Genomic DNA, 26,015 nt, shown 5'->3' with positions numbered 1-26,015 from the left:
CGCCCCGCCTCCGAGAGGGTGGTGGTGGTGGCTGCGGGCGGAGCGGAGGCACCGCCAGCCCCGGGAACGCGGTCCCGCCCCCTAAGACAGGCGAGGAGAGACGTGAAATGGTTTTATTCGAACGACATAAAAAGAACAGGACAAGGTCTGGGGACGCGTCTCCTCCACCCACTGCCACCGCGACAGAAACCGGACACCCGCTACGAAACCCTCCCACAGCGTGAGGACAAAGCGTTTGGCAAAATCAGACCTTAGAAACGCCTTATTTTAATGACAGAGCCCCAGGTAGAGCTGAACTGCAGAGAACACGGAAGCTGCTGTAGTGAATGTGATCCCTATTCTGCTGCCAGAGAGAGAAGCGTTGCCCGCGGGGGCTCCGTGTCAGGACAGTCCGGGGGGAGGTGTTTTATCCCACAGAGGCCATGATCACATCCACCGGGAGCTCCTCCCCGCTGCGGGCTGTGACTTGCATCGTCACCGTGTCAGTCAGGACAAGGCGAGACCGTACCAAGAGGTCGTGGCCACCCCGGAAGACACCTGGAAGGAAGAGCAGAGCAGGAGGAAGGAGTGAGTGCTTCCCTGCAGGCCTGGAAGTGGTTGGCTCTGCTTGGCACGGGCAGGTTTCCCACAGTCTGGCAGATCCCCAGCACTGAGCCAGGAGAGACCCTGGAGCAGCACGTTTCTCTTTCATTATAATGTAAGAGGCACTCTTGCTGCTGTAAAACTCACTAAAATCAAAGTCTAAAATAAACTCCAGCTGAGAAGAGGTCCAGACACCTCTTTGGGTGACCAGTCAACTCATCTAAGAGCTTCAGCACACATCTATTCTGATGGGCAAGGGCCTTGCACCTTCCCCCCCAGTCACTCCAAACCAGGATCTCATAGATCATGAAGACACCAAATTCTACCCACCTGAGCCTGGGCTTACCCCAACCTCCCCCTGCCACAGCACCCTCCCTGATCCCACCAGCTTCTTTGTACTTTGGAAGACACAAACCACAGCAGGGACAAGTGGGCTCCATCAGGAACTCCTGCCTTGATTTCTAACAGGCAGCTCTGTGTGACCTCCCATGGAGCTGCTCCTCCAGCAAAGACCTGGTCCACCAACTCACCTGCCAGGTAGAGTGTGTGGGAGTTCTTGTTGTCTGGCACTTTATCGGATCGCTCACAGGGCTGCATCCCCAGGAACTTCACGATATTGCTAACTGCCTCTGTTAAGAAAAAATAAAACAGGCTCCATGCCACTGGTATCTTAACAGGGACTTGAGCCCTCCCTAAGTATTAGGCTTCATGTTCCTTGTCCTTAGGGACACAAGGCACTGGCTAGAATCATGTTTTCGGAGGCCACCAGGGAGGCAAAGGCAACACACAAAAGAAACCACCCCTATAGAGCAGTTATCTGGAGCAGTGAAGGTGCAACACACACAGGAGGGTGAATGAGTCAGACAATGGAAGTAGAACTACACAGACAGACTTGCTTCTGTCCCCTTGCTTCTCTGGGTACAGACAAAGGAGATAACTGGCAGGTCTTTGGGAGCAATAAGAAAGGGCATCAGGGAAGGTATTTCAATCCCAAGGCACAATGCAAGGAAGCACAGAGATGGCGATAGGACAAGGACACTCTAAGCTACCAAAAGGCCCAAATTTGTACAGGCTTCTCAGGAACAATAAAAGGAGTCTTTAAAATAGGATGTAAGAGAAGATGGCTTATGCCAAACCACCAACCTCATGTATTCTGCTTTCTGCATCTTTTTTTTTTTTTTTAACTAGTTTTGAGTCATAAGGTCAGAGCATCTCCTTTGACAGAGGGAAAAGGGAAGCCCACAGCTGAACTATGCTTGGGAGGTCAGAATGAGAGAACAAAGCAAGATGTTCTCTAGCCTTGCACAATCCAGAGCTTGGTCTCCACAGGGACCAGAACCCTCAAATACTCAATTGTTTTTTTTTAAATCTGAACTATCACAGTAGCTGTAGCTCCACATGCAACAGCTATGGTGAAATGGCTTGTGAAGGGTTCGGCCCCACTAGCCTTTCTATGAGAGATCTGAAGTAAGCCAGAGTGTGCTTCCAGACTGCCTGCTGGAGAAAGAAGAATGTTAAGAGCTTTGCTGGGCCCAGGCACCTTCTTACCTTCAAGGGTTTTAATAGCAGATAAAGTAAAGGTCTCTTCCTTTTCATACTCGTCACCCACTTCATCCCAGGCTGCTCCAAAGTTCGGTTTCAAAACTCTCTGGATGTGATCAGCCACTGTTACCTCCAGGTCTTCAAGCTGGTGGCAGACAAGGTTCAAGTGAAACATGGTTGTTCCTAACATGCTCTCTTCAGAGTGAGCTTTAGATAGGATTCCCTGAGATTAGGCAAATGTAGGAGACAGCCTCCACTTCTGCTCATGAGTATGTCAGGCAAGACCTGCACCTCCTGATTTGCTTGTGCAAACAATACTTGTTTCAGCCTGGGAAAGTCACTGCTCATGCCATTTCCAGGGCTCGCAAACCAGGTTCCTGTTCTGAGCACAGCACGAGTAAAAAGCTAAGAAACAGCTGCTGATGCTCACACAGAGGTAGCATTTGCTTCCCTGAAATAAACATAAGCTTATATTTTGCCTTTTTGGCCTATGGTTTTGTAGGCTGGTGAAGTACAGTAAGACACTTTCAGATCTAACAAGAGTTTGCCTGCTTGGCTGAACTGCTGCTGTGACAATGTCTGTGCAAGGCAGAACTGAGCTTGTCCCTCCAGAGCACATATAGAAGAGCAGCCAGGGCCAGAGCTGGCCAGACACCAGCCTGTACTCATTTCAGCCAACACTGCGGGAATCTCCTCCTGATTCTAGTTGAAACACACAGAATAGTGTTTCTAAGTAGCACTCAAATGCCTGGTGATAGGTGAGAAGCAGAGAGAGGGATTAATCTTGCATATTCCTTTGGGAAAAACCCTCCCCCTCAGTGACTCAATGTGCAGCAGAGCCTCTAATCAGATTCAAAGCAATGAGAGGCAACACACAGAAAAACAGCCCCTGGAGCTAACAGGGCAAGCTGAGGTTGTGTCACAACACCCCTTCCTTTCTGGAGGGTAAAACCACCCTCTGAGAGTCAGTCCCAGTATCTGACCAAGCATAAGTTCAGCTTCTTCCATTGTGGAACAACAGCCATCCTGGAAACATCAGAGCCTGGAAGAGAGGGGCTTCTGTAGCATCAGTGCTCTCATCAGGCTGGATTCTGAGGTGGTAAAAGCCCCACTTTCCCCAGAGAATGAACAAGGATGGCAATCTGACTGTATTAGGCAGGCCGCTTGGCCATTAACTCTGCAACCACGGTGAGCAGCTCAGGGAGAACAAAAGATGTCCAGCAGCCCCCTATGCATCTATAAACCTGACTGTGTGAGGGATGGAGCCCACAGAGCACAGGCAACTGAGCCTGGAGGACAAACCATGGCCTCCCAATACATCCTGTACGGTCTGGTGCCTGCCTGGAGACCAAGGGGAGGATACTCCAAATAAGGCAAAGCAAGCTCCCAAACCCCATATCTGCACCCTGGGACAGGTATCACAGAGAAAGCAAGAATGCACTCTTAACATGGTGCTGCCCACAGTAGCATCAGTGTTCTTGTAGTCACTTGCAGGGATCTCGGTACAGATCACAGAACTGTTTCTGTGATCAGGCAGCTGCCCATCTCCTTACCACATACTCATCCTCGTAGCCCTCATCATCCGTCTCCCCCGTGTTTGGGTCACAGTCCTTGACAGTGAACTTCATCATGCAGCTGAAGGTACAGGCCACTGGGGATAGGGGAGGCAAAGCTCACATTACCACCAGATCCACTCTCACCTGCAGCAGTAAGGGATGGGGAAACATGGGGCAGCAGGGTTCTCCCCATCACTGTAAGTAGCACAGGCTTAACCAGTGGCCTAGAGAGGGCCCTCTGACTGATTCTGTCTCTCAAGGACAAGGTATTTATTTGTAGTATTAAAGCTATCAAACAGTGAGAAAGACAGGCTCATGATGGTTGTACAAGATAACATACAACATAATCCTCAATCATGTGCTGTTATGGATGAACCTCGTGTGCTGTTGGGAATATTAACTAATCATGTCCCACCACCCCCTTGTGAAGAGGCAAGATCATTCTCTAGGGACCAGTACCTGTGCCTCTGAAATGAAACCACCTTGCACTGCAACACAGCTGCTGAACCACCCCCTGGCTGGGAGAGGAAGCAATGACTTATCCTCTGTTGGGTGAACAGCAGCACCACTCACAGGTGAGCAGTCCCAGGACACAAACCAGGGAGACCAAAGCACAGGTAAGGCCTGTCTTGTGTTCTGGACAGTGATGTTCAGGTTCAAAGAGACATCCCTGAAAATCCAGTGGTATTTCTGAAATACCTCTTTGCTACTCAAGAGCATCTAGGCACTGATAAACACTTAACTCGTAAACACTAACACTTAACAGCCTCCCACATACTAACACAAAGGACAGGCTCAAGGACATGCTGGGGTGCATGGGAGATAACCCAGCAGAGAGAGTTGAATGTTCATCTGCCAGCTCTCATAGCACAAGGGAAGCTGGAGAAGAGAAGGGAGGCTCAACAGCCCCCAAACAGCAAATAGAAGTCATGCTCAGCATCACTCTGGGCTGCACCCACACACAGGCTATAAATATCTGACTAGGCTGCAAGGCAGGATGCGTGGGGGTGAGCAATTCAGTACACTTAATGTGGAGGAGGTCAGGAAAACACAGAGGCTACACTGTTTACCTGCTGTTGGATCCTCTTCAGACAGTGCCACCAGGGTGTAGCAGGTCCCTGGCTGGTTGTACACCAGGGTTTTGGCAGGTACATAGCCAATGACCTCATAGCCCTCTGTCGGCTCCATCTGCACCGTGACATTCTCCAGGATCTGATCATTCAGGGTGTTTGTGCAGTCAAACTAAACAGGAAAGGGAACAGCAGCAACAGCTTGAAGCTGCAAGCTATAGATCCAATAGCAGACTTACTTCAGGCATAGTGGGAGTGTGGTGTCACCCCCTAGCTCTGTATTTCAACAGTGCATCTCTCATCAGCTGGATGGTTATGGGGCTCATGCATCCTAGTTTAGCCACAGAACTGTGACTAAGAACTACCCATTTAAATGCTTTACATGAAAAACTTCAACCCTGCAGTGGACTCTAATGCTCAAAAACCCACTTTTTTCTCCACTTAAAATGAACCAGCACACAATTATTATCCAATGCCTGCTCTCTGCCACCCAGGGAGGTGCACACGTTCATTGAGGGCAGGGATATGTCAGCTTCTGCCTGGTTCAATTCACCAGTTAGTAAGAACTTTTCTTCTCTAAACATACACTGTCTTTCCTCTGAGAAATGGCAATTCCCAGACTAACTCTTGCTGTACAGAAATGTGAGTACTATGTTGCCAACATCTTTTCACTCAATGCTACAGGGACACAGTACCCACAGCAGGTGGGAAGATGGTCTTTGGTACAGCTCAATCAAAGGATTAGTCTGAGCAAGCATGATCATTCAGCAGGTCTAAAATTACTGGTTAGATTTTGTTCCAGCTACAGTGACAAGTCACTTAACCTCATTCAATTGCATCTGGTGGATGGACAAGAGTAACAAAGATCAACCCCTACAAGAACTGTAAAAGCAGTTCTGAGCTTCAAAAGAAGGAGCTAATGAAAAAACACTGCTTGAGCTCCCTGAGACCCAGGCAAAGATGTTGGCACATTGATCCTCACATCTCACATGTACCAGCAGGGAGGTATAGCTGAGGCCAAGACATATGGAAACAAGCACCTGTACTACACAAGCTAAAACAAAATGCAGGATGAAGAGCTCTCTTCCACCTCGTCCCTTTCTTGGGTTCTCTTTTCAGCTTCTCAGATAAAGCTCCACTCTTTTATGCCCAAAGCAGGAACTTGGAAAACCCTGAGGAAAGAACACAGCTCCCCTTGCCAACTGCTCACTGATAACAGCCCCTCCCAGTGCTAGTCTGACTTATTCTGATTGTGCATGTAAGCACTGCTCAGCCACACACACACACATGCTCCCTAACTAATTTTTTTACTGAGGCTCTGCTGCCTTGGACGAGAAACTAAGGACTTCTCCATGAAGTCACATGCTTTGAACATGAATATCCCTGAGCTGTTTCTTCCCAGTGGAGCTTTTAACTGGTAGGAGCTTATTTCCAATCCTCTTTCAGCACCACACGTCACAGCTACCCACCTGGAACACCATGTGGTTGCCAAACGTGTGCTTGGTGCAGCGAACCACGTACTCTGTCTCCAGCTCTGTCAGGGCCACAGGCTCTGGGGAAGACTTGAAGAGAGGGCCCAGTCCCCGAAACTCTGGGATTGCCCCTAATTGCTCTGAAACAGAGGACACAGAAACCATTGCTCTCCCTAATCCACAGGAAGGCATTAGCAGTGTCAAAAGCCTTATTTAAGCTGCCAGAAGCTGCTGCAGCAAGGAATTATCCGAACAGAAATCACAGAAAGCTGGGGGTTGGAGGGAACCTTGAAAAATCATCTAGTCCAACCCCCTGCCAGAGCAGGGTCACTTACAGCAGGGAAGCACCCATAAACATTCACTAAAGACTTTTAAAATTAAGGGCAGAGTCATTGCTCACCCACATCTACTGCAATCTAGAACAGGACTGCAGGCACCCCCACCCTCCAACAGTGAAGAATACACTTGAAGGTAGGAGCCCATGTCACTCCCTGAAAGGAGATGGGGAAAAAAACTAGAGGGGCTTGGCAGGCTCATCAGGAGGTGGTTATTTTCTTCTCAGGTACAGGCACAGGCACAGGAGAGGCCTTGCATTAGCTTACCTTGGAATATTTCTTGCCGTGTTGCTGCCACCTTCTCTGGCTGTTTGACTACAGCAACAGGGGCATTTTCTGCAGAAAAGAAAAAAAAACAAACAAACACAAGAAAACCCCAAAAGATTTGAAGGTGAAGAGTAAAAAGTAACTGAGAAAACAGATTAATATCTGGACAGGGATTTGACAAAGGAAAAGGAGGGAGATCATTTCTCATCTTACTATGGACTGGACTCCTGTATTTAGCTTTGTAAACCTTTGGAACTGCAGCAACTTCAGTGAGGATTTCCAGTTCTTACCATTATTAGCTGCAAGTCTAAACCAAAACACTAACAAGGGCACAACCAGATTCGCTGGCCTTAGGCTTTACAGAAGATGTAATCCCACAAAATTCAAACAGGATGGAGCTCAGCAATTCCCAGCAGACCCAATGCAGTCTGTTGTCTGAGGCTGGAGCTGCTAGGGAATTACTAACTGCCTACACCAGCATTTGGGGGACTGTTTCTCACCTGCTCTTTGCTCAACAACAGGAGCTGTGGCCAAAGGAACAGACTTCAAGTCAAAGGGTTTTTCAGAGGGCTCCAGGGTGTACTGATGCAGAGCCCTCTCCAGGCCAGGGATGGACACAGTTAAGCCTGGGGACAGAAGGAACAGGTCACTGAAACCACAGATAATGCCAGGAAAGAGGTGCAGACTTGTTTTGAGGACTTCTTTCCTTACCATTCAGAATGTAGCCAGCATTAAGGGCTTTCTGCTTCTGCTCCAAAACATTCAGGTAGAAAGTGGCTCTGTCTCTCACTTCATTGTCATCATCCATCACACACCTGAGAAGAAAGTGGAAAACTTTCTTTAGTGCAAGGCAGCTGAGTTTCCTGTGAGTAAATCCAAGTGACCAAAACACCTTGCAGGGCCAGAGGAATATGTGAGAGAAGGCAACTGGCAATCTACTAGTAATTGTATTAGAGAAGCAATAATCTGCCACACTTGGTTTCTCATGTCCACATTGGAGCACTGAATACAGTGGTGATCCCATCACAGGACCCCAGGTACCCACTGCACCTTCTCATATCCCCAGCTAGAAGAGAGCTGACATGCATAGGGATGCTAACAGGCTCTCAGGTGAACAGAATTTTTGACCCAGGACATCGAGATACTCTGAGGTACAACTCACCTTTTCAGTAATACCAAGATACTGGGTAACATCTCCTCATTCTGGGCTCCAAATTTGGCCAGGGCACTTACAGCACCTGCAGCCCAAGTAATGAAAACAGAATTAGAAAGCAAAGCAATCAGCTGAAGTTTCCTCCATTTTCTGGTCCTGGTAAACGTCCCATTGGAGATGCTAGCACTACTATAAAGCACTACTGTGACTAGAAGGAGGCAGGTGTATTACAGTGAAGTGCTTGCAAAACTCCTGTCTAGTTTCAGAGTCACTGCATCCCCTCCCCCATTCTTCAGCTGCAGACCACCTTTTCCATCAATAGAACTGCAGGATCTTTACTGTGCAAAAAAGATCCGATATAACTAGAGCAAATGACAATCCACAAAAGCAAAGGTCTACAGAGTTTTATATTTCCTTGAATATATCACAGGACAAACAGCTTTCCACCTCTTACCTGCCCGGACTTCTTCATGCTCCAGGACAACCCTGTTGTAGATGAAGCGAATGTATTTGGAAGGGTTGTTGGTTTTGGGACCTTCCTGTCCCAAGAGGTGGAGGATACGAGTGGCCAGCACAGTGAACTCACAGTCCTCAATAAATTCACAGAGGTGGGACAGGCCTGTCTCTTTGCTCTCTGAGTTCTCCTCAATGATGCTGATAATGCAGTCCACGATGGCTCGCTTGTATTCAAAGCCACCCTAAGGAGCAAAAGGGAAATGCTCAGCTGGAATTCTCACCATATTTTGATGAACTAGCCAGACAGGAAAGAATTTCCCTCAAAAAGGTCACTCACACTTAGTGCTTTTAATGTCTGTTTGAAAGGATCAGGGCAGTAACGTTGCCCTCACTTTTGACCCTCTTTGCACCCACAGGGCCAGCTAACATTCAAACCCTCTTGCCAGCTCCCTTCAGAATGGCTACAGTGAAAAAAAAAAGAAAAAAAACCAAAAAGGTCTACAGAGGGTAGAAGAATTCATCTGCCTTAAGGGTTTAAATCTCCTTCAAAATCCTCTGTTGCTAGAATTAGTCCATAAAAGCAGCCATAGGGAAGGAGAAAAAAATCCAACCCTCTCCCTTTGAGCACCAGACATCAGAGGATGAATCACAAGAGAAATATATTAAGGATCATATCTGCTGCAGCAGGACCCAGCAAGCAGTCCCATTAGTGGGGGTAGACAGGCAATCAATACTTCCCCAGGCCCACCCCACAACCTGATGTGCTGTTAAGGCTTGCTTATCTTCAGACATTGTTTACTACTGTCCTCAATACACAGCAGGGGATTAAACTGCACACGATCCTCTGCCAATTACATGCACAGTACTGGGCATTTGGGGGATCTTTCTGGAGCTACTGTGGATTAAAAACAGCAGAATGGTTTGAACTACAAAACCACATTCAGAATTATACCATCCACCCACAAAAAATCTGGGAAAGAATGGTCCATTTTTCACAGGAGGAAAATGAGATGCTCTGGTTTGTTCCCAAACGAGAGGCTGTAATTGGCAGAAAGTGATGTCAGAGCAAGCAGTGGTGCCAGCTGTGTTGCAGGCATGTTAGCTCATTTAGAAACAGCCTCAGCAAACCTCTGAAAGCTGTCTTTCTGCAATTTATGTCTGACTGAATGCAGAGAATGGTTATAGGTACTCGTGATCCCTTCACTGCCACAGCACAGAGAACAGAACAAAAGCAGCCCCATGTCATCAATAAATAGGTTGTTACTGAATCTTTGTGTACAAGACAAAACTTCTTGGAATTTGCTGTCAAAGTACAAAAGAAAGCTGGTTCTAATGTGAAACACACAACAGTCTGCCAACAGATCTGCTGTTGCCTGCATTTGCTTTGAGAGTTAATAAACCCCCAGAAAAATCAAAGAATGAAAACCACACTAAAAATATGCCTGGCAGCCTGTGGATATCTCCTGTGCACAGCTGGCCATTTCTGCCAGTTAAGGCTGCAGGCCTTTTCAAGAGAGGCTCTTACTGTACAGCATTAGCATTAAAAGCTTGATTCTCACAAGGACCACTGTGCAGTCCTGCAGTTCATGCCTACAAACGAGGAACACAAAGTAGCTGTCCTGCAAACTTACCTCTTCCCGAAGCATAGTGAAGAGAAAGTTCATGAGGACAGCGTGTTTGCGAGGGTACTTCTGACACAGTGCATTGATTGCCTGCACCACTACAACCTGCAGGAAGAGGGGGACAAATAAAAAAGGATTCTGTCTCACCAGGTGGGAAAAAATAGTTGAACTGTGTCAATTTTGTGCTGGTCCCTAGCCTGGAAACTATGGGATGGCTCTTACTTATTCAACAAATGCAGTTCCAGAAGGTACAATCCTAGGGACTGGAGGAGATTGACCTTTATGCACTGGCCCCTAGCGAGAGCTCACACCCACTCAAAAGAGGAAAAAGAGATTTAATCCTCAAAGGGCATCTCTCCAAAGACAGCACAGTGATGGAGTGGTTTGAGTTTGAAGGGACCTTAAAGATTATCTGGTTCCAACCACCCCAGCATGGGCAGGGACATCTCCCACTAAACTAGGTTGCTCCAAGCCCCATTCTGCCTGAACTCTTCTCAGGGGGAAAACTTCTCTGAGCAACCTGTTCCAGTGTCTCACCACCCTCACACAAAATAATTTCTTCCTAATACCTAATCCAAAACTATTCTCTTTCAGTCTGAAACCATCACCCCTTGTCCTGTCACTCCATGACCTTATAAGAAGTCCCTCCCCAGCTTTCCTGTAGCCCCCTCAGGTACCAGAAGGTGCTTCAAGGTCTCCCACAAGCCTCCTCTTCTCCAGACTGAACCCCAAGTTTCTCAGCCTGTCAAAGAACATGTGGCTTTGAAGCTGGGTGCTATATAACAAAGGCATGGCTTAGGCCAGTAGCTTCAGGATATTTCTCTGCAAATCCTCTGCAGCCTAGCTCCTGGAAGCAGCTCCATGTAGGTTTCAGAGTGCACAAAGAAACATGGACAAAACCAAGGGGTTTCCTCAGGAACCTGCATGTCCCTACTCCTCCCACTTCCTTACTTTGAACTCATCTGAGATTTCTGACATGAAAGATGAGATCTGTTTCATGAGACGGTCAATGCTGCTCTCACTGCCAGTTTTCAGCAGGGTGGTGATGGCCAGGGTGGCTATGCTGCGGTTGGAGTCTGTCACAAGGTTTTCCAGGTCTAGATTACAGGCAGTCACAGCAGATGGGTGCTTCATGGCCACCTTGAGCAGGGAAAGAAGAGTGGAAATAATTCAACACATGAAAAAGGCCCAGCTGGCAAAGCCATTAAGTCTCTACAAGCTCTTGCTCCTCCCTGCAATAAGTAATACAGACTGTACACGATGGTCAACTCAGACAAATATTTAATCTGAGGTTAAAGGAACAAGCTCTTCCTTCCTGCAGAATTGCATCTTTTGCTGGAAGAGAAGTAGTAGCGATTCCTATTTTTAACTGTCTCATTCCTCTCTACATATTAGGAAAAGAAAGCTATAAAGTACAAACAAAAATTCAGCAAGCCTAGCTGTGCACAGCTCTGTGGGTGGAAGCACAGCAGTTACCAGACACTGCTATTCTGCATTTTCCTTTTTTTAGAGTTTGCAAGTTCAAGGGAAAAGCTGGAGCAAAAATTGCCATAGAGCCAGCAAGAAGCAGCATCAAGGTTTGACCTCTGTTACACAAGGAGCTTCTTCACCATGGGGAGCTCAGAAGGGAAACCAGTAACATGTAAGATCACTGACACTCTTATAGGGATCTGTGAAAATTACTGAATTTTTGTTCTTTTTTCTTTTTTTCTTTTTTTTCCCCTTTTGCGAAGTGCTCTTTGAGGTTTTATTCCACTCAGAAACAAATGTAAGGCTGTAGCCCCAGGTACAGGTTATTCACATAAAATCTTCATATAATCTGCCCCCCTTTCTCTTCTGAAGCCTGCACCTCCCTGCACGAGAGCTCCCAAGAGCACTACTTCAGCCCCCAGGAGAACAGCTCCTACCTTGTTGAGGGTCCGGACGGCCGCGTATCTCAGTGCTGCTTTGGGGGAGCTGCAGAACAGCTGCAAAACTGCAATGTGGGAAAACCAACACAGGCAAACACTTAGGCAATTTATTATGAAGTGCTTTGTACCTAAAGCAAGAGCTTCAGTGAAGAGACAGCTGCAAGCACAAGCTATCTAGAAGCACACTTAAGAAGCAGCTGTGAATTTACCAGCTTCCTTCCTCCCTGTTGTCCTCTTTGCTACACACCCCTGCTGACACCTTGCTCTTATCCACCCTCCTCCTCTTCCACAGTGCTGCTATCTTTTGCTTCTCTTGAAATTTCTTCACCTTATCATCTTTCTTATTAGGTCAATTTGAACTGCTGCTCTCCATTTTTCTACAAATCCTTCTCCTTTCCCAGCGCTGCCCCATGAAAGGCACCTTCCCTGTGCAGAGGTGACAGCCTTCCTACTTGCCAACAGACCCAGCTCAGAACCTTTGGACTGGAATGAGCTGGGAAGGAAGGCCCCCAACACTCTGGCTTCTCATACAGATACACTCGGTCTCAAGCAGGGAGATTTCTCAGCTAGAGCTCAGCCCTGTTTCACAGAAAAAAAAAGACTCTTCCTGTAAACCCACACTTGAACACAACAGGCAAATACCTTCATGGGAGCAAAACTATTCACACGCAACACAGGCTCTCAGCAGCAGCATAAAAGCAGTGAAGGTAGAGCAGCATTAAAAGCCTGAAACTACACAAGGTCCTCATTTCCTGGGGTAATCAGCAGTTTCCATCACCACTTCAAGCTCATAATCCCCTCACCATTACCATGAGCACCACACTTACCTGAGACAGCTGGAGCCAGCTCTTTGGCAGTGCAGTTGGGCAGGTTAACAATGGCAGAAGCAGCTTCATAGACCACCATCTCATGTTTGTTTCTTAGGCAGCTCTCGATGAAATCAAACAGGGGGCTATCACGGCTAAGGGATAAGAAAACCCACAAGAATGAACCAAAACAAAGATGCTAACAGAAATGAAGAATCCAGCAGCAAAACCAGGAAGGTCCCATAGCCCATGGAAAGCTAAAAGCAGACAGAAAAATCCACTGTCCCCAGATTTTGCAGTGATCATTATACTGTACTTCCAACACTTAGGCTGGAAGTCAGGCTGCCTCCAGACACCCTCTATCTCACAGAACCTCCCTCAACCCTCAGCCACCAAGAGCTGACTGTACACACCAAAAGCCTTATCCACTTAGCCACGCTGCATACATAGTAGCCAAATAATAACTGAATCAGAGAAAATGAAGTAGAAGATCTCGATGAAGAACAGCTATGCCAAATAGCCCAGAGAAACAAAAAGGCATTTGATGTGCAAGCACACAGACAAGGCTCACAGAAGCCACCCTGTAACAGGCATGAAAGCATCCTGTATTTTCTATGCTGCCTTTTGCCCAACAATAAGGGAGAAGAAGCTGCATGCTGCTTTCCAAAGACAGAAATAATTGCCCTCCTGAAATGTCAAGTGAGCCTGCAAGAGGAGATGGAAGTAGGACCTGAGGAAATTCTTCCAGCAGAGCAAAGGAGCCTCCTCACCTGCCAGCCTCTTCCTCCAGCAGCTTGCTGGCTATTCGAATCATCATGCAGTAGGCAAATGGTGACTTGAGGCCATGGCGAGTGAACTTGCTGAGCATTTTGTTGACTGCCAAGCGGTCATTCTTCCGCACATGGTAGAGCAAGCCCAGAGCATGATACTGTGCAAGGAAAGAGATTGTTACAAATCCTCAGTGTGCCCTTTCCCCTTTTATCCCAGAGGTGCCTGGCTGAGCAGTGCTCCACTCTCAGCTGTTGTTTGCTAATCCCTGTGTTGGCAGGGGATTTCCTACCTGCACCATGATATTGTCACTGGAAGCTGCCTCCTGAGCCTCGTTCACCCAGCGTTTTACCACATCATAACTGGTCTTGAGCAGGTGCTGAGGGAGAGACAAAGCCACAGACAGGCTGTGAGAGAAGGATGGAGGTGGCTTTGAAAATCACAGTTGATATTAAGAAGCTGCAAGCCTTCCCCATGACAGTGCTGGCAACAGCAACTTCTAGAAGAGAATCAGCATGCAAAGACCTGGCCATGACAGCAGTGGCCTCAAGAGGTCGATGAAATCTCACAGCGTCAGCACCAGCCTCTCTGTTTCACAAAGTGAAACTCTGAAAATCCCAAAATATTCAATCCCAACACAGATAACTGTTTCCCAGCTTGACTGTCCCCCAGGCCCACCCTGCTGGGAGTACCTACCAAGGAGGACACCAGAGAAGAGCTGGATACACTGGGCACTTTGTCAACAATCGCCTGCTTCATGTAGCGCTCAATCGCCTGCAACATTGTGCTCTGCAGGGAGAGGGAAACAGTAGCTGACAGGGAGAAGTTATGAGGAATGAAAAAGGGGAGGTGCAAAGGCATGAAAAGGCGAGTGGAAGGTGGGACAGGATGAAGTAGGGAAAGATGAAGGGCTTAGAGCTGCCCCAAGGGGAAAGCAGTACTTACATCAGTGATTTGACAGAGTGCTCTCACAGCAGGGCCCCGGTAATTGTCATCCTTCCCAGTCATGTCCTTGGTTAAGCTGGTGGAGAACAGGAAGCTCTTGACACTGCACTCCTGAGCCAGCTGCTCTCAGGTGCACTGCACAGCAGCAGGCAGCCAGGATCACAGCTGAATGCCAAGCAGATCTCAGGCAAGTCCCAGAGGGTGGGAAGGCAGGAGGAAATGATCAGTACTCAGGTTCCAGACCCATCAGCAGGCTTTATGGGCTCCTGAGCACCAAACAGAACTGGAGCACATACCCCTGAGGAATTTGCCTTCCTTACTGAGAGGTCATTTCTGCCTGTTCCCCAGGGTCCTGGTCACTGTGAGACCATCTATGAGCCTGCAGTTCATACCATTACAGCACTTGGGACTGTCTTCTGCATGCTGCATGGTATTGGCCTTCAGCTGACCCTGTACCCTCAGGCTCCTCTCTTCCCCTTTCTGTGTGATGAGCAGCAATTCAGGAATGACTCACAGAGGGTATTTTGTTCCCTGGTGAAGTCGTATTCTGTGCCGCTACAGGAGCAGTAAATCCTTGCTTACCTGTTGAAAGCCCTGGGTTTTTTGCCAGAAATCTTCAAAAAGCTTCAAGGCAGTCAGACAAAGAAGTAGGAGCTAATCAAACAGTCTTTTTCAAAGAGGAAAAACCAGCAGTGCTGCCACACAATGTAACTGAGACAATCCAAACAGCCGTGGGCATGGGACACAGGGACACAACCCATTTCACATGTATCACCAGGAGTTTGGTGCCTGTATCTAATGGTATCCTCTTTCCAAGGAAAAAAATTCCTCACCAAAGAAAAGTTAAGTAAGGAAAGAAATCCCTATCCTCACCCTACATGGGGACTACAGCTATCTTCAAGAAGTTGGCCTGGCATTACTGAAGTACATGTGAATGTGAATGCAACAGTAACAGACACCACCTGTGTTCCATTCTGGCCTCCTCACTACAAGAAAGACACAGAGCTGATGGAGTAAGTTCAGAGAAAGGCAACCAAGCTGGTGAAGGGTCTGGAGAACAAGCCCTGTGATGAGAGGATGACTGAATTGGGAATGTTTAGTTTGGAGAAGAGGAGGAGAAATTTTTGTTCTTTACCACTACCTGAAAGGAGGTTGTAGGGGTTGGGTGCTGGTCTCTTTTCTCAAGTGAATAATGATAGGAGTAGAGGAAATGGCCTCAAGTTGCATAGGGGGAGGTTTAGACTAGATCTGAGGAAGAATTTTTTTACTGAGAGAGCAGTTAGGCATTGGAATGGGCTGCACAGGGAGGTGGTGGAGTCACCATCCCTGGAGATATTTAACAGCTGTGCAGATGAGGCACTTCAGGACATGATCTAGTGGGTGATACAGATATTGATATATATTTTATTCAGAGAGAATGTTGACATCTTAGCAGTGATCCTAGCAGTCTTTTCTAACTGTAACAATTCTGTGATTCTGTGAAAAGTAAAGAAACTGACCTGCTGGTAACAATGATCACATCTTCTGCAATAGAAGACATCTCTTTGATAGTCAGGTAACACATCCTGCGAAGAGTTGGCTGCCATGGAAAGAAGGAAGACAGACATCAGCTGAGAGGATCCCAGATAGGAAGGGATCTTAGTTTTCCCTGCTTCCAGGATTTTACTGTGAACATCAAGACCTTGATACCTTCAGAGAGCCCCAGTGCCTCAGTGTAAAGGAGGTGTGTAATGATTAACAAAACACCTCTTTCTCTTCTAAATCCCTCAATCTAAGGGTGAAGCTGCAGAGATACCAGATCTAGCTGCATTTACAGTTTTATCTTTCACTTGTCATCCACATGAACAAGCAGAAAACCTTGAAATCATTAGCTGAAGGAACACTGTTGCTTCAAAAGCAAGAAAGCGAGCAGTTTATATTTCCGAGTCTGGGAATTTCTGTATCAGTCTCATGATTTTAATGCCTTGTGGTTTGGGGGACAACCAGCGATGGTATAAATCACTGTGGGTAGGTACTAATTCCTGGCCTCCTCCAGGACTTTTAGCAGGAAGCAGAACTTTTTAACACTGGCACAAATCATTGTGTATTCTGACTAAATGCTTGATCTGTGCCTAGCACAATCTCAGGAGTTAACCAGCAACTCAGAGGGAGGAATCTCTGTCTCAAAAACAGAGAATGCTTCAGTTAAGCTGCTACATGGCCTGGGAAGGGTTAGGATGCTGATTCTCTGTTTCTAAACTTAAGAAATTTAACTATTCTTTCCACTCATACCAGGTAGCGCCAGGAGAGACAGTAAAGCTGATTGTATAAAAACACATCTCCAGGTTGAAAAAGACACTGTTGACAACTTGTTCCACCAGACAAATACAGAAAAAAACAACCAAACAACCAAAACAAGCAAACTTACATCGTTGGACTGAAACAGCTTGGTCATAGCAAAGAAAGCTTCTGTAGCTTCCATGACACCAAGGTGCTCACCCTACAAGATGTTCAGAAAGAAGGAAATAAATCCTAGTTATCACAGCTAGCTTTAGGCCTGCTGCAGGTGTCTCTGAATAGGTGTAAATTTTCACTCCCTTACCTGGTTTATGAGATACAGGATTTTGGTGAGGATATGAGCACATTTTCTTGGGTTTATGGGAGTCTCATTGAACACTCGTGCCTGGAAACAAAGGACAGACAAGGATGACACCAACACCCCCTTGGAAACACACTGACCCCTGATACAAACACACTGTGAGTGAGCTATGGCAAGATTCTTAATGGCTTTGGATAAGACTTCTCCCCAATTCCTGTTAAACATGAAATCCTTTTAAACAGCTGGTTCTACAGTCCGGGATCACAAATCCAAGTGAAATTAAGGTTTGAAGGCCAAATCCTCATCACACTTCCACCCATACGAGTCTGGATTTGGCAAATAGGAACCAACACCATTCACAATACTGCAAGCAAACAGATGACACTGGAATAACAGGGTCTGGGGACTGAGACATCTACCTGCTGCTGAATAGAAACAGAACAGATTCAAAGACTATTCAATAACCACTCACTCACTACTCATTACATTTGGAGTGTTCAAAGCCAGTTTCACAATCTTCTTGTTTTAGGGTGAGCTTTCCCAGAAAATGTTATTAATTTTGTTACTATTTATAATTTTCAGTCTTTAATTCATTAGAGACACCATTTCAACCTTCTCCCTTTCACTCTCCGACAACAAAATGGTTGTGTTGCCCATTTTGTTCAGAGGTACCAGGACTGTAGCAAACCCCCACTTCCTTGCTGAAATTCCCCAATTGGAAGAATTCAGAAGAGGGAGAGACTCTATTGGGAAAGGCTACACAAAGAAAATAATCTGAGAATTTACCTCTTGCAGTACTGCACTCTTCTCCAGGTGCTGGAATGGGTTGGAACCCCCACCTGTAAGATAAAGAGAGTAAAAGTCATTCCAGGGATAATGCTATGAGAAAGCAACTTCCTAACCATGCTTATATGTGTAAAAAAGAGAGAGAGCATTTCAGGGTAACTACTTTCATGAACACCAAGCAACCAGAGCTCCCTCTTTTAAGTAATATTAATTTAAGTAATTAAGTAATATTAATGTCTTCACAGCAGTTACAGGAGGCAGAGCAGACAGGATATCTTCAATTTGTCATCCCCTCCAGATGTAACCAGCCATGAGACTGATGAGCTGTACAGTAACTCTGCTTCACTGCTACCCCCACAGACCCATTTCCAGCTCCTGGCCTGGGAGCTTGCTGACAGTTAGAGCATCAATGAGACAAGCCTAGAAACAAAAGCTCAGGCACACCTTGCCAGACTGGAGAGTCAGGAGTGCTTTATTCCTTCCTTATAAACCAATCAGGAATCCACCAGTAAAGTATTTCTGGCTCTATCACTAACTAAGAGAATAAGACAGCAAACTAGAGAGTCTGGAAAGAGTAACTTTCATTGTTCCACTTAATAGAATAAATTATCTTAAATAATTAAACCTCACCAGTTAAGGATGAAATGATCATAGGGAAAAGCACTAAAGCACCAGCATTCTGCATGGTCTCTATAAACTCCCCTCCTAAGACATTTTTGAGCTGCAGCTATTCAAAGGCTGCTAGTTAATGATAAGAAAGTTTTAATTAGTACCTGTGTTCAGCCTGGCCCTGGGACAAAATGCAGCCATTCTCAGCCCTGTTCCAACTTTTAACAAGCCTGACCTAGAGACCACAGCTCCTGGGCCCAGCTCCACTCTGAAATGGGCCTGAAGCACCCCTCATGGTGCCAGAAGCCTTTGCAAGAACAAGCCTTATATTTCAAGGCAAACACATCTGCACCCTGGCTCCTCCTCAGTTCATAAACTGCCCTTCTCTGGCATAGCAGAAGTTTGCAAATGCAGGAGGTGGCTGAAGGACAGAAACTTACGTGGGGTTGGGAAGAGAAGAAAACAAGGGGAAAGCAAAAAAAAAAAAAATCAAAGTCTGCACCAGACTGTGAACCAGTTCTAGTATGAGCATTTGAATGAGTTCCAAAAAACCTGGCCAGCAGCACAGTATGTCCCATGGCCCAGACTGCCTACAATCCCTAAATCAGCCATGAACAACAGAGCATTGCCTCTTCACCTTTCACTGCACTAAGGATCTTGAAATATATTGTACATGAGGTCTTGGTCTTCACAGCACTCCGTGCCAAAGTATTGTGTGTTCAGAGAACTCCTAGTATTGGATAACTAACAGCAATTTGGAGTGATTTGCAGAGAAAGAAGCACTGACCAAGCCATGATCTCAGAACAATATATAACATATAATAACATCTCAAAATGCATTTGTGAGAGCCAGTGGACACAGCCCATCCAAGGCTACCACCCATGAAAAGCAAAGAAACAGAAGCCAGGAGAATGGCAGGTGAGGTAAATGTTAAAAATCTTCATTTGAAACAGAAGCAATAGGATGAGAAGTAAATGCAGTAGAAAAGAAAAAACATTGGGAAGCATGAAATCAAAAGTGCCAGAAAGGAGAAAGGGCATGAACAAAATCAACAACAGTCAGCAGCATAACAGAAGGAAGTGCATCTTCTGCCAGCCTTGGCCATGGGCAACACCATACCTTGAAGTGTGTGGCAGGTGCAAAGGAACAGTAGCTCCAAAATTGAAGGCCAAGCCCTCAACAGTTGCCTCATTAAATTCTGCACTTATCAAGATGTCATTGGAGGCTTTGGACAAGGAAAATAAGGGCAAAGCATATAATGCACATTAAAATAAAAAATAAGCACAGTCACACAGAGCAATCACTAAGATTTATGCTGAATCAATTATCTTCAGGATGCAGTGATGTATTATGCAGAACAAGCTGCATAGCAAGCTTTACAGGAAGACACAAAATATACCATGTGGCACAACCATAAAAGTAAATACTGTCTCATCTAGCTTTGTTTCCACCTGAATTGCATGCCACAAAGAATATCAACCTCTTCCTTATGATTTAGGCCTGAAGTTTTATAACATAAAACAATCACTGTGTTTTTTGGGTGCTGTCAGCTTTTCAGACCCACTCTCAGTGGCAGTAATCTTGCTGGAAAAGCAGACCATGTGCATCAGAAAAGCCATCAGAAACTACAAACTGATTTTACTCTGTCCTAGCAGAGAGTCTGAGACTCAGGGAACTGTGAACAGGTCTAACGTGCAGTAATTAGTCTCCATCTCCACACCTGCCGATGCAGCAGCTCACCTGGCAGCGCTGTGCCAATGCAACTGGTGTAACCTCTGGCTGGAGCAGCGAGGACACCGGCACACTGCTGGAGTGCTGGCACGGTGCTTCCCACTGCGCTCCTGCCCCACCGGCAGCTTCCCCCCTGCCCCTCACAGCAGAGGCCTCCTCCCCTCACAGCTCCTCTCTTCACCCACAGGAGGGTTCTGCCCCCCTCCCCACGGAGAGATCTCCCTCCCCTCACATCTCTGCCCTACACACCGGGGGGCTCTGTCTCCCCTCACACCCGCCCCACAGCCTCCCCCCCCGGGCCCTCACAGCGCGGCTCCCCCCGCCTCCCCTCACCCGACTCCTCGTCCTTCTTATCGAACTTTTTCAGCATGGTGATGCCGAGCGGTCTCTCGGTGAGACCCTTCCCGCCCCGTAGCAGTCCCGGTGCCGGTCCCGGTGCCGCTCCCCGCCCCTTCCTGCCAGGCTGTCACCGACGCCACCGCCCCGCGCACTGCGCAGCCGCGGCCCCGCCCCCTGACGTGACTGCCGGCGGAGGCTCGAGGCGGGGGCGGGGCTCGGGGTGGTGATTGACAGGAGGAGGGGCGGGGAGGGTGCGGTCTGATTGGAGGAGAGAGGAGGTGGGGCGGGGCCTGGGCCCGAGGAGAGGGAGGGCATGGAGGGAGGGGGGGGAAACAGCGGGAGTGTGAGGGGCTGTGGGATCGGTGTGGGGGCAGCGGGCAGGGGGATAGGAGACGCTGGGGGCGGCGGAGTGCGGAGCTGGCGGACACCGGGGCCACGGCTGGGCGGAGCCGGGGGGGGGACACTCTGGGATTCGTGGAAGGGAGATGGGGCAGTGGGGCAGATCCTGGCAGGGCTCAGTGCCCCGGGGGACAAGGGGGGCAGAGGGGAAGAACACCCTCCTAGGGACAGGTGATTGTCACCCAGACTGCCCTGCACAGTCCCTGCTGTGACACCCTCACCAGCAGATCCTCCTATGTCCTGTGTCCCTTCTGCCACCAGCACCCTGTCGTGCACCCACAAACCTCTGGGCCTGGCCCTGTGACACCCCCCAGTGTCCCCCCAGGTCCAGGGCTGCCTGGACATCACCTGTGGCAGGTGAGGGAGGCAAAGGACTCAAAAGTCACCCTACCACAACCCACCCATCTGCTGGCACATCCCTTCACTTGCTACCTCTCCACAGGGCACGGGTTCGGTCCAATCTCTTCTTCCCCCTTCCCAAAGCCAGAGACCACCCCGGGGCGAAGGGGCTGCACTCACCCTGCAGCGTGTACTCCTCAAAGAACATGGCTGTGTCCCCCACCAGCTCCAGCGGTGTCCCCAGCTCGTATCCCTTTGTGGGTGTCCCTCTACCTTGCTCACACCACTCTGTACTTTGCACGGGGCGGCCACGCTCTGCCCCGCGCTGCGCTTATCTCCCCCCCTCGCCAAAGGCAGCGGCTCTGGCAGCACACAGCGACGTCCCTGCTGTCCCAGAGCTGCTGTGGGCACCCTGGGCTGGGGGACAGCCCCGCTGCTGGCACAAGGGGTGACACCCCTCATGTAGGGTTTAATTATCTCTAGTGACAGCCCTGGCCTGGGTTGTGCCCCTGCTGCAGCTCCTGGAAGAGGGAACATAAAACTGGGGCATGCAGGGATGTAGGACCAGTATAAACCACAAAAAGTCAAGTTTGATGCCACCATTTATTGTGCACACTCAACAACTCCAGCTTCAAGGAGGATTTTGTGTGCTACAGCTACCCGGAGAGAGACAGCACATGGGAAAGCCATCCTGGTTGGATGTGGCCCCTTTGGAGACATTGTGGGATGGGTGAGCCAGGAGTGAAGCAGGGCACAGAAATCCCCGTGGTGCCCAGGGCTGGGACCAGCTGTGCTGTGGTGAAGGCAAACCCAGCTGCAGTTTTTCTCCTGGTGCTCAGGTGATGGTTACTAAACCAAATCCTCACATAGCTGCTGCTCTTGCCATGGATGCCTGGACCGGAGGAGGGATGAGGTGCCATGCCTGCAGTCCCCCATGGGCACAAGGATGCCACTCTGTGCTCCCCTCTGCCCGTGCCCCACACAGACCCGTTGTCCTCCCCATCCCTGTCCAAGCAGCCCTGTCCCATCTGGGGAGTTTTATCTCCTGCGCCCGAGGCGGGCCATCAGCTCGGCGTTGGCAGCTGCCTTGGCCTGCAGCTCCTTCTCTCTGGCCAGGTCGAGGAGCACTTTCAGTACGTGTATGGGGACATCAAGTGACAGGGACACCTTTCTCACCGTTTTTCCAGGAGCAGGTCTCTGGGTGGCTGAGCTCATCAGCCAGGGAAACGCTTTTCTTGCTGACCCCTCCAGCAGCTGCAGGCTGCCTTTGTCCAGATGAGATCCTTCTCCAGAGCCATGGTCACCCTTCCTCATTTCAGGGAGACCCAGCATCATCCTTTTAACACCCATGGTTTCCTGCCTCATCAGCTTGCCTCCATCCACATCTTGGAAGGCCGATGGGAGCTGCCTGTGGCTCAGCTCCTTCTGGGCTCTTGCTGGCATTCCAAGGACCACCAGGAAGGTGAGCAGGGTCCTGCAGTGCAGTGTGGCCAGGAGCATCTGCAGGGAACATGCAGTCAGGGCTAAGCACCGTCTTCCTGCCATGCTGCCATGGCCCTGCAGAGCCCCCACTGGGGTGCCACACGCAGACCCCCTCACTCCCCCCACCAGGCGGCCATGTCCAGCACTGGGGGATTTTGGGGAGCCTGTAAATTTTCTACTCTGATTTTAACTTTTTTTTTTTCATTACGGAGGAAGTTTTGGGGAGGATGAAGAGGATATGGGAATCAAATCATCTGGTATCCCTGTCCTTTCCTGCAGCTGCTGACTGTCCCCTCCATTTGACACCTTCCAGCCCTTTGCCACCCAGGGGAAGACACATTCCCACTTGAGTGGGTGTCAGCATGGGGGCTCTGGCTGCTCCCCAGCCCAGACCTGCCCTTTGGCCAGGGAAGCATGATGTGCCAGAGGTTTCAGGGCCAGGCAGGCTTTCCTCCTCCCACGCCTTCCCTGGGGACAGCTGCTGGGCTCTCTGGGACAAAAGCCACCCCACTGGGAGGGACACAAGCCACTTGGCCTAAAATAGACATTAGGTGAGGGTGACAAGGGCATAAATCTGAGCTATGCTGAGCCTCAGCATCTTCCTCTGCCCCAGTGTGGGTCAGCACAGGTGTGGGGACACCTCAGCACAGGCCTTGCTGTGTGTCCACCTCTCCTCCAAAATCAGTCATGCAGGGGAGTTTGCTCAGCTGGAAGGAGAGCGATGAAATCCTGCAATCCCTCTCCAGGGTGAAACCCTTTGGAAAGTACCAGGGCCGGCAGTGGGTGAGGTTTCAACTCACCAGTGAGAGGTAATGAAAAGCATCCAACCCTCTGCAACCCCTTTCCCAGCTAACTGCCCTATGGAAAGCACCACTGAAGGGTGCAGCCTTACCATTTCCAGAAGGTCCTTGTCCCCTAGATGTCCAGGCAATGATCCCGAGAAGTGGGGACCACGAGCTGGGGGTTTGCCCTGCTCCTCGCTAAGCCCAGGCTCTTATCCTGCCCCCAGCTCCACCTCCGACCCACAGAGGGGGTGACGGTGACAGGCGGGGGGAACACACGATGTTATTAATACATTTTGCCTAATAGCAGATGAAATCATTCTGGGCTGTGGGTGGGCATTTGCCCCCTCCGTTCCATGAGTTGTTTTTGGAGGGCATTCCAGGAACCCGGGGCAGCTCAGGCATAATTATTTCACATCTGACTGGCAAGATGGTTTTTATCCATCTAATTGAGCCTTCCTGCTCCTGACATCCTTGCCTAATTACTTAAGGAATGGAAAAAATGCACATGCATATCCCTGCTGACCAGTGTCACTGGCACGGTCAGTGAGTGCCAGCCCCCTGGCCCTGTGCCACACAAGGCTCCGGGACATCTCCCACTGCTGGTTTGGTGCTGCTGTCCTGATGGGCTCCCTGGCCCTGGCCAGCTGGGGGATGTATCTGGAGACACCATTTCCTCACTGTCCCAACCCCAGAGTGCTTCTTGGGCCCCTGGTTTGCAGCCAGCTGCACCAGTCAAACCAGAACACCACAGGTTTGCAGCTCACCTTCACACTAACTGGGACACCACTGGTTTGCAGATCACCTGCACTACCAAGCCAGGGGATACCACTGGTTTGCAGCCCATTTTCACCAGTCAAGACTGACCCTGCTCCTCTGCTGCCTGGACACATTGAGGAACAAACTTAGCGCTGTAGTGGGATGAGTCCCATACAGAGGGAGGGTTTTGCCCCAAATTTCCCTTCCTAGTGGCTGTGGGAGGACCACAGGCTGGGCAGGCACCTATGTGAGATGAGTTAGTGAGTGCTCAGCACAAAGGTCTTGCCAGGATGAGTAGTCAGGGTGCCCGTGGTTGGTGCCCAGAACACTAGGGGTCTTGCTCACCCCTGTGACCACAGGGTGACCCATCTCATGGTAGGGAGAGGAAATAACATCAGCTCTGTTCCTTCTCCCGGGGACATCCAGAAACTCAGTCTCAGCAGCCAAAATTAGCTGTTGGCACTGATTCACCCAGTGCAACACACAGCCCCACGTGCTGACACATCATGGCCCAGCCGGGGGGGTCATGGCCCAGCTTGCATCAGCCTGGCACATATGATGAGACATAGGGGTCCCTGGGGGGTGAGGGCCCCCAGCCAGCACTGCCAGCAGTGTGCAGCTGGAAAGGGCATCCCAGCTGGGGTGGGCAAGGGGAGCAACACTTGGCTCCAGAACTGGCTCTAGACAGACCCCATAGGCACCTCTGGTGACGCACCAAGAAGCGGAGCATCTCCCCATGAGCACAGCTTTAATATCACAGCCCCCTCCCCTGCTGGTACACATATACATTTGCTGTATACAGATATACACAGAGAGCAGCAGAACATATAGGAGTCACAAAGCCCACCTGGCAGCCTGTAGCCCCTCAGGCCCTGAGGTAGTGAGGGGAACATCCCCACTTGGCCCTGGGTCTGGTGGCAGGCAGGGTCTGTAGGCTCCTGAGAGCTACCATTGCTTACACGGAGCTGTTGATAGGGAGCATAAGAGAGCAGGAACCTCCTCTAACACAGCACCATCATGAGGGTTTCCCCAACAGGCTGGGGTGTGCAGACAAGCACCCCCAGATTGAAGACAGATGTGCAGCTGGCAGGCATGCGAGCTGTAGGTGGTGCATGGAGAAAGCCCCTGCCCTCCCACAGGTCTTTGCCAAATGTCACAGCTGCACAAGTGGAACAAGGTCCTGGTTGAGGTTAAGGTGAAATTTATTCAGATGGAGCAGCTTGCAGGGTTTGGGTGAGGCAGCAGCACCTGGCCCAGGGATGTGGGCAGCCTCACCAACAAGGAAAGGTGAGCAGTGTGGGGTTTGAGGGATTTGGAGAGGTGGCAGGGAAGGAGACAAGGATATTAGATGAGGGAAGGAGAGTCCAGCCACTCCAAGTCCCAGCTCCAATCCTGGGCAGCTAGAGAGGGGCCACAGGGCAAAGAGCCACCCCTTTGGAAGCAAATAAGTTAAAAATCAAACTGGAAACAGCCCAGGAAACCTCTTGGTGGGAAAAGGGCTTGAGAGCCTTAGAGCAGGGTGGATTCCTATTTTATGTAAATTTCACCTTAACGGGTAATAAAAGTGATACGAAAGGAAAAACCCATGAGCAGCAAAAATACACGTTAGAGATAGCACCAGGTTCCTGATGGGGGCTGGTGGGCACTCGACCCCCCGCCACCCGGGGCAGCCCGACCCCAGGCAGAGCAGCAGCCATCCCCCTGCCCGCCCGGACAGCGTCCGCAC

The 26,015-nt window shown here is 49.2% G+C and overlaps 2 protein-coding genes across 2 annotated transcripts; both read right to left on the bottom strand.

The window, feature by feature from the left end:
• Positions 1-92: 92 nt before the first annotated feature.
• COPG1 (coatomer protein complex subunit gamma 1) lies at positions 93-20,678 on the bottom strand. The gene is made up of 24 exons (XM_030458285.1): positions 20,523-20,678; positions 17,849-17,901; positions 17,066-17,146; positions 16,892-16,963; positions 15,984-16,063; positions 14,485-14,560; positions 14,236-14,328; positions 13,832-13,918; positions 13,542-13,699; positions 12,793-12,926; positions 11,963-12,030; positions 11,007-11,195; positions 10,065-10,160; positions 8,432-8,675; positions 7,987-8,062; positions 7,536-7,639; positions 7,325-7,450; positions 6,825-6,893; positions 6,220-6,362; positions 4,751-4,922; positions 3,678-3,775; positions 2,131-2,269; positions 1,113-1,211; positions 93-537 (listed from the first exon to the last, which is right to left on the bottom strand). The coding sequence occupies exons 1-24, from the start codon at positions 20,557-20,559 to the stop codon at positions 407-409; spliced, it is 2,625 nt and encodes an 874-aa protein (XP_030314145.1). The 5' UTR covers positions 20,560-20,678; the 3' UTR covers positions 93-406.
• A 1,626-nt stretch (positions 20,679-22,304) lies between these two features.
• UCN3 (urocortin 3) lies at positions 22,305-23,707 on the bottom strand. The gene is made up of 2 exons (XM_008499100.2): positions 23,641-23,707; positions 22,305-22,766 (listed from the first exon to the last, which is right to left on the bottom strand). The coding sequence occupies exons 1-2, from the start codon at positions 23,641-23,643 to the stop codon at positions 22,305-22,307; spliced, it is 465 nt and encodes a 154-aa protein (XP_008497322.2). The 5' UTR covers positions 23,644-23,707.
• Between the last annotated feature and the right edge of the window lie 2,308 nt (positions 23,708-26,015).

This window comes from Calypte anna, chromosome 12 (assembly GCF_003957555.1).
Source record: "Calypte anna isolate BGI_N300 chromosome 12, bCalAnn1_v1.p, whole genome shotgun sequence".
Lineage (NCBI taxonomy): Eukaryota > Metazoa > Chordata > Aves > Apodiformes > Trochilidae > Calypte > Calypte anna.
The sequence above is the reverse complement of the archived record's forward strand: the minus strand, read 5'-3'. Positions and strand labels throughout refer to the sequence as shown.